General features: G+C 39.2%; 2 protein-coding genes across 3 annotated transcripts in view; one reads left to right on the top strand and one right to left on the bottom strand.

The window, feature by feature from the left end:
* The first annotated feature begins 3,358 nt into the window (after nt 1–3,358).
* On the top strand, nt 3,359–4,818 carry cebpd (CCAAT enhancer binding protein delta). Its single transcript, XM_023403777.2, has one exon. It carries the CDS (start codon nt 3,605–3,607, stop codon nt 4,487–4,489), a length of 885 nt encoding a protein of 294 aa, XP_023259545.1. The 5' UTR covers nt 3,359–3,604; the 3' UTR covers nt 4,490–4,818.
* A 76-nt stretch (nt 4,819–4,894) lies between these two features.
* spidr (scaffold protein involved in DNA repair) overlaps nt 4,895–12,160 on the bottom strand; it is a 35,878-nt gene continuing 28,612 nt past the window's right edge. For both annotated transcript variants that reach the window (XM_023403775.1, XM_023403776.2), the window contains 5 exons: nt 9,322–9,516; nt 8,011–8,104; nt 7,809–7,923; nt 6,413–6,469; nt 4,895–5,438 (listed from right to left, as the gene is read on the bottom strand). In XM_023403775.1, coding sequence (XP_023259543.1) covers nt 5,319–5,438; nt 6,413–6,469; nt 7,809–7,923; nt 8,011–8,104; nt 9,322–9,516 — 581 coding nt within the window. In that variant the 3' untranslated portion in view covers nt 4,895–5,318. The remainder of the gene's footprint in view (nt 5,439–6,412; nt 6,470–7,808; nt 7,924–8,010; nt 8,105–9,321; nt 9,517–12,160) is intronic.

The raw sequence follows: 12,160 nt of genomic DNA, 5'->3' as shown, positions 1-12,160 counted from the left end.
ACAAAATAAAACTGAAACAACACTTGTTTCTCTATGTGATAAGTAAAACACGATCTGTTTTAACTGTTTGTAGTCGTATGCACGCTGATACCCTGAACTGATTTGGTTTGGTCCAACAGTAAATTATCTTTTTTTCTGTCTCTATCTTTATTGAAACAGTTCACAATACATTAAAAAATATCATGAAAAGTGTGAGGATACCTGAAACTAAAATAAAATGAGCAGTAAATCAACAGTTAGGCTACATATAAATATAATACTAGCAAATGAAAATAAAGAAAATAATTTGATTTTTTTTATAACTGCATCACAAGCATTATAAAGACAAATAATATAAACTCAGTGCCCATATATTAGGTACAGCTGTACTATCTAATGTAGTCCAGCAAAACTACTGTTATAAAGTCTACTTTTATAATCACTATAATGAAAAAGGGAGAAAAGCCAATAATAAAAATGGATTATGTTCTTAAGATGTAATTGTTTGACTTTATTTGGAAATAAAAATGTGTTACGAGGATTATCTTTATTGATGACACAGCGTGTATTGTGTGACTTTATCCTGCAGGTGTGTTTACTGACCACAGTGTGGCGCAGTTTCCATTTAAGATGGGACTACGAAAGAGGAAAAGTACAGCTCACTTCCTAAGAGGAAAACATCGAAGCATTTCCGAGAAGTGTCAGGACATGTGTCATTAAAGGTGCCTTTTTATAGACAAGATCTTTAACATAACATCAGCAGCAACATTTTGTTTATCATCTAAGGAAGTAATCAAACACCTTCAATGTATTGTCTTATTACCCTTTTTTCACTTTAATATTATTAATTACAATAAGTTACAAAATATTTATAATAGAATACTTCTTGTAATTAAATGTTAATGTGTAATGATGTTAATAACTTGAGATTCGAGGTTATGTAAGGGGTTTCATATGTCAATGAGCACCGCAACCCTCTATGTAAAATACATAACAATTTCACCTGTGTATAGTTTGTTGTCCAGTTCTTACCTGTATATACCAGATATTCTGTACGTTTAAGTTTGCTTATATTTGTGTAGCATGGAGTCTTTGTTCAGCTGAATGTCCGGTTTTGTATCCCTCTGTAAATATGTTCTCTGTGTTTCAGAGGTTGAATGTAACTAAGTAAATTTACTACAAGTACTCTTCTGAAGTACATATTTTTTGAGTTACATGCACTTTCTTGAGCACTCCAATCTCATGCCACTATATACATCTTCTCCACCATTATAGGAAATGTTGTACTTTTAATGCCACTACATTTATTTGACGGATAGATCTATAGTTACTTTGCAGGTATAAAAGAAATGGTGAAATTATAAAATACACTGCTTTGTTGTTGATTAAATAAAAAAATATTTTAAATTGGCTCAACCACGACCAACTGCAATGGTTTATACATTCATGTATAACTAATAATTACCCATTAACACAATTTTTGACACTCACATGGGCTTTTTTCTGCATTATTAGTAGGCTACTTTTACTTTTGATACTTCAAATACATTTTCCTACAAATATTTCCATTGATTTACTTAAGCACCATTGCCGGTGCAGGACTTTCACTTGTAAATGAGTATGCTCACAGTTTGGTATTGCTACATTCACTTGAGTAAAGTATCTTGAACTTCCTCCAGCACTGCTGAAATTTGACAAACACACTGTAATACTTACTTGAAAACTCATAACAAGCACCCAAGTTGAGATTCAGTATACTGAAATACTGTATGTTGAGAGCTACTGAGACCTGGAGTTAAAAGTCCAATAAAGTTGATTCTGCTTCTGAAAATCAACTATATAAATGCAATTTTATACTACTATATTCTAAAATCAGTACATTACAGCTACCCTGAATGGTCACATATCCTCATGATGTAGCTACAGCATGACTGGACTTGCCATTATAAGTTATGAATGCAAGTCTGTAAGATTGTAGACAGCCTAAAAAGGGGATGTGTTGGCTCTGTTTTGATGGTTTCATCTCCCTTACACTGGGACCATATTGATATACATGATACATGTAATGATGGTAATATGCTGTGCGTGGTTAGTGTAAGTCAAGTAGATCAAGTATATTGTCTTATGAAATGGTATGGCCAACATGCAACAGGCCCATACAATGCACACAAAATCATGTCTTTATTACGTAAGAGGTGAATTTCCCCTTGGTGAATTGTCCCAGATCCTTATGACGTCCATCAGCGTGATACAACTTGTACTTGCAATTTTGAATTTTGAATGAATGAATGCCATTCATGACAACTTGTAAGAACGGTGGTGGAAGGTCAGTGCATTTAGTTCTTTCTTAAGTGTAACTGTGAGGTTCTTGTACATTACCTGAGTATTTCCATTTTCTGCTACTTTATAACTTAACATCAATACATTTCAGATGGAGATATTGTATTTTCTACTCCTCTACCTTTATCTGACAACTATTTCCTTTACAAATTAATAAAAAAACAAAACATGTCATCAGTTTATAAAATATGATGTATTGTTACAGATTAAAACACCCTATAGTTTATAAAATAGTCACAGTAAGCTTCACCTTGACCAGTTACAAGTATTACTTGCATGTTAATAAACAAATAATAATAATCCAAAAATAAATCCACTTCATAATTTATGATTCTTCTGGATAAATGATTATAAGAAACTTGAGCTGGAGTCATTTTGCGTTGTAGTGGAAATTTTGTATCTCTTTTTAGTTATTTTGAGTGTCTCTGTGGTCATTTGGTTGTTCGAGGAAATTTAGCATCTCTTTGCAGTCATCTTGCATCTCCTTTGGGTTTTTATGTCTCTTTGTCATCGGTATGTGTTTCAGTGACATTTGGCTGGTTAAGCTCAGGGGGGCCCGGACACTTTGGGCCCCTGGACTTATGCCCTTCAGGCCCGTTCAGTAATGCATCCTTGTGTTTTATAAATCATTGTAGACTGGGCATTTATATGTGCATAACACTATTGAGCACGTTCATACAGTTTGCTGATAACACTTCTGTACTTTGACTTTATACTTCAACATTTTGAATACAAGACACTTACTGCTAATGACGCATTTTAATAGAGCACTTCTACCACTGGTTGAGACAGACAGGCAGACAGTTTTTCTCGATGACAAATTAAAGTTAATCCCACACGCCCAGAGCAGAGCCTACAGTATGTAAACAACTCTGAGCCATTCATACAATCGTAGTAAAAAGTGGGTGGCAAAAGCAACACGCCCCTCTCTCCTCAAATGGGAAGTTAGGGGACACCATGTGATCCCAGTTTGGACTTGACTGGCTCGTGAGAGGGCGGCACGTGTGACGTCAGCTGGGGAAACGATACAAAACTGTCTGCGAAAGTACAGATGCCTCAGAGGAGTGACTAGAAGTGTTTGAGCATCCTCAGTGACAGGAGCCTGACAGGCAGCACCCAGGGATAAAAGCCAAATAAGACCTTTTCAAGAAAGGGAGAGAGGTGCCTGCAGAGCAAGAGAAGCCACTGCAGGGTTATTGTGCAGCAGACAGCTGTCACATCTAAGGGTCACTTTTTAACAAGTTTATTTCTTTCCCAAACCACGTGGACAAAGTCACCAGAGTTCATGTGTGACATATACAGCCTGGACTCCCACTGCGTGTCCCCACAATGCAACATGAGTTGGGCGATGGAGCCTGCTAACTTCTACGAGAGCACCAAGCTGGGCGGCCCGCAGCAGGGGGTCTGCAAGCCGGGCAGCAGGAGCGACGGAGCGGGCGAGGACGGCACCATGGTGGAGCTGAGCACCGCCCCTGCCATGTACGACGACGAGAGTGCCATCGACTTCAGCCAGTACATCGAGTCGATGACAGCCGTGCCAAACTTGGAGCTGTGCAACGACGAGCTCTTCCTCGACCTGTTCAACACTGTGAAGCAGGAGAAGGCGGATTTCTACAACATGCAGAGCTCGTTGCAGCCCAGCAGCATGCAGCAGCTGTCAACCACATACACAGCGGAGAGGAAGGCGGACACCGGGCTGGAAAAGGGGGCGTTCAGTGCGCCCATCAAGCAGGAGTCCGACTGGAGTGACAGCGACATGTCCTCATCCCTGCCTTCCCAGATTGAGACCTGCGCCCAGACCTCCGTCAGCCTCCCCACAGGACAGCCGACCCCGCCAACCACCCCGGAGCCCGTCTCCGCTGTCAGCTCGGCCAAATCCTCCCCGCGCAAGATCGGGAGGGAGAAGGGCAAAAAGGCGGTGGACAGGTACAGCGTGGAGTACAGACAGAGGCGAGAGAGGAATAACATTGCAGTGAGGAAAAGCAGGGATAAAGCCAAGAGGCGCAACATGGAGATGCAGCAGAAGCTGATTGAACTGAGTGCTGAAAACGACAGGCTTCACAAAACTATCGAGCAGCTAACCAGAGAGCTCACCGGCCTCAGAGATTTCTTCAAGCAGATACCCAACTCCTCCTTTGCCGCTCTGTCCACGACTGTAGAGAGTCGGTGACAAATGAACTCTTCTATGAACTGAGCTTTTAGGAGACATACCTCAAGAGACTTTTGTTTTTACCATCTGTACCAGATGTATTTTAAGCTTACCATAATGGCACTGGAAAATATATGATGTTGCTGCCATATTTTTGTGGGATTTTATCTGTATTAAATTATTTTACCACTGCATTTATATGATATGATGTTATACCTGACATGGTACATGTTTTATAATTCCAAACTTTGTATAAGAGCCAGAGCATGATCTTTTATATAGTTTGTATGAAACCTTGAAAACATTTTGTTTATGGAATCTCCAATAAAAACATGGAAAAGGTACAGAAATTGCCTGGTCTGTGAGTAGTCTTCACATATAGCAGGAGTGTTTTCTCACAAGAAATCAGAGAAGTGAAACAGGAAATAGAAGGTTAAGTCAGCAAAAATACGTTTATTGACACAGTGTCAGTAATCTTAAGTACAGAGGTAGATGACTTGGTTGGAAAACAAAAAAAGGTTTTTTAAACCACTTACAAATGTGTTTACACTGAAATGTTCTCATTTGAAAGTCACATCCAAGTTGATGAACCACGTGGGCTGCTTTGACAGACACTGCATGCCTCTGGTCTACCCTTGGGCTGTCAACTCCTGGTGCACAGGATCACATATCATTAACACAAACAAGACCTTGTCTTCTTGCAGCCGGTTCACTTCAGCACAGCCACAAGCTGTCAGGGAGGCCTTCAGAGGGGAGGAGAGCAGGCTAAACTGGCTCAGACCAAGGTTTAGTGTGCATGCAGATCCTTGGAGCCAGGATTGATATCATTAGCTACTTGCCCTGACAGCCTTTAGAGGGAGATTTCTTCCAGGCCAATCCAGGGGGCAGGTTTCCTGGTGACGACTCGGACGTAAACGGCGATGGGGCCCACCTCTTTTCCCAGGACATTCTCCACATCGTAACCTGGGAACTGAGACACACAGTCCATCTAAAAACTCCCATCTGGCACATTGAAACATACAAGTTCACACCTTATCTACTATTGTTTAGACCATTTTAGGCTGAAAACCCATCTACTGCAGCTGCACATGAAAAAAGCACAACTATTTATAGTTCTTCAATCTAGTGAAGTTGCTGTGGTTGCAAAAATATGTGAGTGCACTTAAGGCCCTGACCTTTGCACTCATCATATTGGTCAGCATTAATTCTGTTGATCTTGGAATTTGTTCATCACTCATGAGCTCCCCTGAGAAAGACCACTAATGTCTACTTTGTAACTTAAGGCTGCAACTAATGACTATTTTCATCATCAAATAATCGTTTTGTCTATGAAATGCCAGATAATTATATAAAAAAAGCCTGTTATAATTTTCCATAGACTAAGGTGACAACTTTAACAGTCTTGTTTTGTCTGACCAAAAGGCTGAAACCTAAAGATGTTCAGTTTACCACGTTATATGGCAAAGAAAAGCATCAGATCATCATATTTGAGAAGTTAGAAACAGTAAATCTCAACATTTTTGCTTAAAAAAGTGTCTAAAACAAAAATGTGATTAACAATATAGTTGCAGATTTACGTTTTGTCAATCAACTACCCAACTAGTTGTTGCAGCTCTATTATAAGTAACACTGTATTTGCATGATTATTAGCATGCTCCACCACTTGTAGATTACATGGAAAGTAAATCATAATATTGCCAGTGGACAAACTGCATCCAAACTTAATAAAATAAAATCAATCACTAAATACAGGAAGATTGCGTCTGTATTTTGGCGGTAAACTCCTTCTGCATCAATGACCAGCACGACTGGGATTTTTTTGTTCCCTAACCCAATAGAGCTTTATCACCCTGACATGAACAGATGACTGTGCTTTCAGGACATATCGACAGAAGATCAATGCCCCGTGCAGTTCAGCCCAGTGTTATGTAGCAGCACACCTACCTCATTACCCTCCAGTGCTGCGGTGTTCAGAATGGACATGATCGTCTTTTTCTGCAGCTGTCGGGGAGATCAGAAGGTGTGGAGTCATTAATGTAATTTTAATCATCGTCTTAATGTTGTAATAAAAAATAAATCCTGAACCAAACATACTGTGGTCTCTGGTGAGCAACAGATTGATAGAAGGGGTTAAAATATCAGATTGCTGATACGAGAAACGCTGATATTGATTGACTCAGTTACTTTTCTAATTACAAATGCACACCAGGTTTTCTATGATAATAAAAAAAAAGGCCATTATGCAGGTGCAGGTACAGTAAAGGATTTTATTTCTTCGGCCCTTTAATGTGCTGAATGTGAATTTTATCTTTATAAGTCTATAAAAGTCTCATCACTCCATGAGTCCAGGGGAGGATTCAGTGTTTGGCTCAAGCACACTTTAACAGGTTTCAACAAGGTTTGAGCTGAGCTCTCTGATCACTGCACCACCCTCCTACCCTGCTGTTCTTTGTACTGGCATACTTCATAAATATAGAAAAGTAACATTTTTTTGTTGTTTCTGCTTAAAGCAGCAGTTCAACATATTACTGCATTCTTGCTGAGAGTTAGATGAGAAGACTAATACCACTCTCATATCTGCTCAGTAAATATGAAGCCTAAGCGAAGGAGAGGTTAGCTGTTAGCTTAGATTAGTATAAAGACTGGAAATGGGGGGGCTACTAGCGTGGCTCTGTCTGGTGATAAAATCCAGCTCCTCTAAACCTCACTGATTAACACATTATATGTTGCTTGTTTAATCAATACCAAAACCAAATTGTGTTTCATGGCTGCGAACAGTTGTCAAGACACCAGCAAAGACTCCAGGAAGTCACTGGTCTCAGCTAAGAAATAGTCCATCACACAACCCCTCTTGCAAAATGTCACTTTTACAATGTGGTTTTGTGTGGATTAAATAAACTAAATATTGTATGTTAGTCAGTGAGATTCAGAGGTGTTGGTAGGTGGATTTTGTTACCTTCAGACAGAACCAGGCTAGCTGTTTCCCGTTTCCAGTCTTTATGCTAAATTATGCTAAACTAAGCTAAACTAAGCTAAGCTAAGCTAAGCTAAGCTAAGTAAGCTAAGCTAAGCTAAGCTAAGGTAACCATCTCCTTGGCTGGAACTTTGTATTTAGTGTAAAGACATGAAAGTGGTGTTAAGCTTCTCAACTCACTCTCCGCCAAAAAAGCAAACAAATGTATCTCACAAAATACTGAACTATTCCTTTGAATACACATCAGTTACCCAGTGTAAAATAAAACCTTAATATCCCTAAAACATTTAGATTTTTGAAGCTTGATTCACCACACAGAAAAGGTACTGGGATGCATAGTACAATACCCAGAATCACTGTTCTCACCTTAACCTTTAAAGTGCAATCACTTAATGAAGAGCAACTCAGAAGAACTTCCAGCTGAATCTTTGTGTCTGGCTTGTCCACTGCTGACTTACAAGAAACACAGTGGAAGTTTTGACTGTGAAAAGAAAAAAAACAAAAAATGAAGTGTTTATTTGCCATGATGATTAACATTAAGATATTGTGAGTAATTCTGAAAACTTACGGCCTTTCCGCTAACATCTGTAAGTTGTCACTTCCACAGAGGTTGCAGGCAGGCCAAGAATAAGCTGTGTTCTCATCCACACCAACTATCATGCCTGCAATCAGAAATAAAACTGTTAATAAAACATTAACATACAAAATCACCTTTGGGAAACATCCATACAAACTGTACTTTCCTATATGATGTTCATTTACTCTCTTGCGTCAGCCTGCTTATTTTTATTGTTAATTTTATTTACACTTCTTGCTATTTTCAACTGGTGGACGCCAAAGGAAAAGCATTGACGCCTAACTAGAAGAAACAGATAAACGATCTACGCATAGGTTTCAAGTGTGTGTATGTTTGTCACAGGGTGTAAGATAAAAACATCCCTTTCATTTTTATCTGAGATTGTACTGATAAATGTAGCAACGATGTTTCTCCCTGCCTAAACATCATGTCACTTTACAACCAGAGCTGCTGTCCCACAAACACAAATATAGGACCTTAAATAAGATACTGAATTTAAGACCGATAAATGGTTGTTGTACTTTCTGGTCTGAGGCTTTTTCCACTGGTAATTTCCAGAAGATAGTATTTGCACATGAGTGCAAAAGATAATATGTTTGTTTTATTTTTTTTCAGCCACCTGACCAAACATGTACAGCCAGAGGAGCCAGAACCAAGAGGGTTCACAGTTTGATCTTTGCCCTCAACTGCGACACAAAGTCGACAGATGCAGATTATTATCTGATTTAGGCTGCCCTTGTCTGCACCACATTTACATAATTGCAAAGCTTCAAAGAAATTAAAGAAAGAAATCAACACGTCATAACAAGGTCTTTTAACTTGTCTGATGTAAATGAGATAAAATCAGCACAAGTTGTTCGGTGATATTTCAATGAACACCGCAAAAAGTCACGTTTCCTCAACATATTGCTGGGGGGGGGGGGGGGGGGGGGGGTATCTGCAACAGGCCTCCACACTAGCTTATTTTCCCATCATGCCACCATCAACTGAAATTTAAAGGGAGCAGGCATGTTGATTTCACCGAAACCGACATGGGAATGGACATGAATGCAACAATATTTCATGTGTTTTCATTTCTTACAGTCCCAAACAATGGCAGCCTGAGGACAGTGAATAAAAAACAGAAGAAAGCAGGGCCTTAAAGCCACATCAAGGCCTCTTGCTGAGTTGTAAACTTATATATGAAAAAAACAAGTGGTTTTCTTCCCTAGAGAAAACAGTGGCCATGTTCGGCAGGAATCACTTCAGATGAGGCGAGTTACATGAAAACCACAGGACACAGCGAAAGGGGGGAAAACTGACCTGTGAGAGTACAGAGGGAGTTGGGTGTGGTCTCCAGACTCAGAGGATCCAGTCTCACAGGTTGGGGCAGGGTCTTCGCCTGGGGCTCGCCGAGCGACTGTGAAACTAACTCTGGCCTGGTTGCTGACTGGAGGCCGTCTTCAGGCTCAACAGGGCACACCTCAACAACTGACTGCTCCACACACAGTAGGACACCTAGATGTTGAAATCAAAATGTACTTACAAATGAAATGTGCATAAACAATCTAGAGTACTGACTGTGCTCATCCCCAGACCAGCAGACCAGTGAGGGTGCAGTGGAGGAAGACGTACAGATGCCTTATTTAAGTAGTACATTTACTCAAGTACTACTTTGATGCAGTTTTGAGGGATTTGTACTAGAGTATTTGTATTTTATGTTTCTTTATATTTCTACTCCAATGCAGCTTTAGGTACTTGTTATTTTGCAGATTCAGATTATTAATACAAAATATAATTAATAAATGAATCATGATATATAATTATAGATTTAAGATACCAGGCAGTAAAATAATGATAAAAAAATAAAATAAAATTAGATCTACCTTTACCAGCTGCCACATTAAAGCCTAAGAGTAGAGTATTTGAGCTTGTGTATATTTAAAAACAAACAGGTTAGATAGACTACATTGAAAATATGGGCCCCATAGTTTAACCTCAATGCAACAAAAGTGAGTTTGTTAGTTGTTTCTGCAACATGGCTCCATGTGGTAAGAAGTTGCCTGAGCAAGTAAGAAACCAGATTGTGAGACTTCATCATTATGGGAAAGGATACAAGAGCATCAGCGGCCTAGTGAACATAAGCTGAAACACAGCTGCAGCAGTTGAGGAGGTGTGGGAAGAACCAGAACCAGAACCATCGACCAATAACGCAGGGTGCAGTGGCCGTCCCGGGAAAATGACGTCACACACAATTTACTATTTAAGTAGCCTTGCATTGAGTTGGCACAAGAATTGTGTGTGGAAAATAATGTTTCAGTGACTGATCAGATAGTGTGCAGGGCATTGATGAAGTCGACCTCTACGGACAGTGTCCAAGAAGAAAACCATTACTGAAATGGCACAAAACTGCAAGTTTTAACTTTGCCAAATAACATGAAAAGAAGCCTGATGAATGTTGGCAGCACACTCTTTGGTCAGATGAAAACAAAAATAAATTTGTTTGGATCACATGGGGTGATGGGGGGTCCAGCATGTTTGGCGTGCACTGAGGATTACCACAGTGACTATCTGAAGCCAACTGTGAAACATGGAGGTGGGAGTGTGTGGATATGGGGCTGCATCAGTGCAAAAGGTGTAGGGGAGATGGCATTTATCGATGGCACCATGTAATCAAATTTTGCAATAATCAAATACTGGATGAAAAGTGAAGTGAAGACTGTGACCTGAGGAAGTTGAATCCAACAGAAAAACTTGTATTTTAACGAGTATTTTAAAGTGGGAGGTAAAACAACAAAAGCCCTTCAGCAAAGAGCAGCTGAAAAGAATCATCTGTGAAGAACGGCAGAACATCTCTCCACAGATTTGACCAGTATTATCTGTGCACAGGAGGATCAAATCTGTCATCATAAGTAAAGCTGGACATACAACAAGAAAAAAATAAGAGAATATGAATTCTCACTAATGAAGGGTGAATTGGCCTCGGTAACAGTTGTTCCATAAATATGAACTTTTCTTTATAGATACATTTTTCTTGGGCAACAACAAGCAAATAAAACTAATTTGTATTACATGGACAGAATTTGTAATTACCGAACATTTTAGTGACACTAACCAGGAGTGTAATCAGTTTTGTTGTATACTGTAAATACTACTCTCAAATGGATCATTCTGCGTCATTAGTAATTTTACTTTTGGTACTTTAAGTATATTTTGATGCTTTTGTACTTTTACTTCAGTATAATTCTGAACTTAAGGGAAAGATCTGAGTACTTCTTCTACCAGTGAGCAGAAGTACCAGTACAACACTGAGAAAATATTTCATTACAAGCTGAAATCCTTTACTCAAAATCCTCAAAAGTATTCCACTGATTTAGCACTGCACCTCTACAACACTGTCACTAGCCTCGAGCAGAGATGAGGAGCAGGCCTCACAGTCTGGTAAGCTCACTCCTTTCTAACTCCACAACCCTCAGTCAAGTTTGTAGTTTTTAGTACTGCCCACTCTTTAAGTACATGTTCAGATGTATTATCAGTAATATGTACAAGTACTTGTTGCATGGCAAAATACCCTCTGTGACTGGTATATTACGGTATATGACATTCATTAGATTGTTATTACTGATGCGTCAACGTGAAAACAGCATTCTAAAGTTGCAGCTGGTTGAGGTGGGGTTAGTTGTAAATACTTTATATAATGTTGGGGATATTAATCCAGTTCTTTCTGGCCTTTTCCAAATAAATCTGATGTGTCATGATGATTAATGTGGTCGGACAGAAGAATAAAACATTAGTTCTGCTACACAACTGTGTATCCATTTTTTGGAGTTTTCTCTAGTCTTTGATTTATTTGTCAAATATTGGATAATTTTACCTCTTTGGGTCTTGAACAGTTCTTTAAACAAAACCATGTGAGAAGTTTAGAGGAGAAATGTCTCTTTGGTGGAACATCTGAGACGTGACAAAAGGCCCCTTTCAAATGTCTTTTTGACTTTTTTATGAAGGCTGTGAACCGCTGGTTGAATCTTTATTGTATATACTTATCATATGTTTTGTATGTGAACTTTTGAACTACCAAGTGGTGGAAAATAAGCAAGTACTTTACTGTACTTCAGTAGAATTTTGAGGTACTTTTCTATTTTAAGTTGCAGATGTCGATAAC

This window comes from Seriola lalandi, unplaced genomic scaffold, assembly GCF_002814215.2.
Source record: "Seriola lalandi dorsalis isolate HSWRI2012SDOR001 ecotype SW California unplaced genomic scaffold, Sedor1 jcf7180002054182, whole genome shotgun sequence".
NCBI lineage: Eukaryota > Metazoa > Chordata > Actinopteri > Carangiformes > Carangidae > Seriola > Seriola lalandi.
The sequence above is the reverse complement of the archived record's forward strand: the minus strand, read 5'-3'. Positions and strand labels throughout refer to the sequence as shown.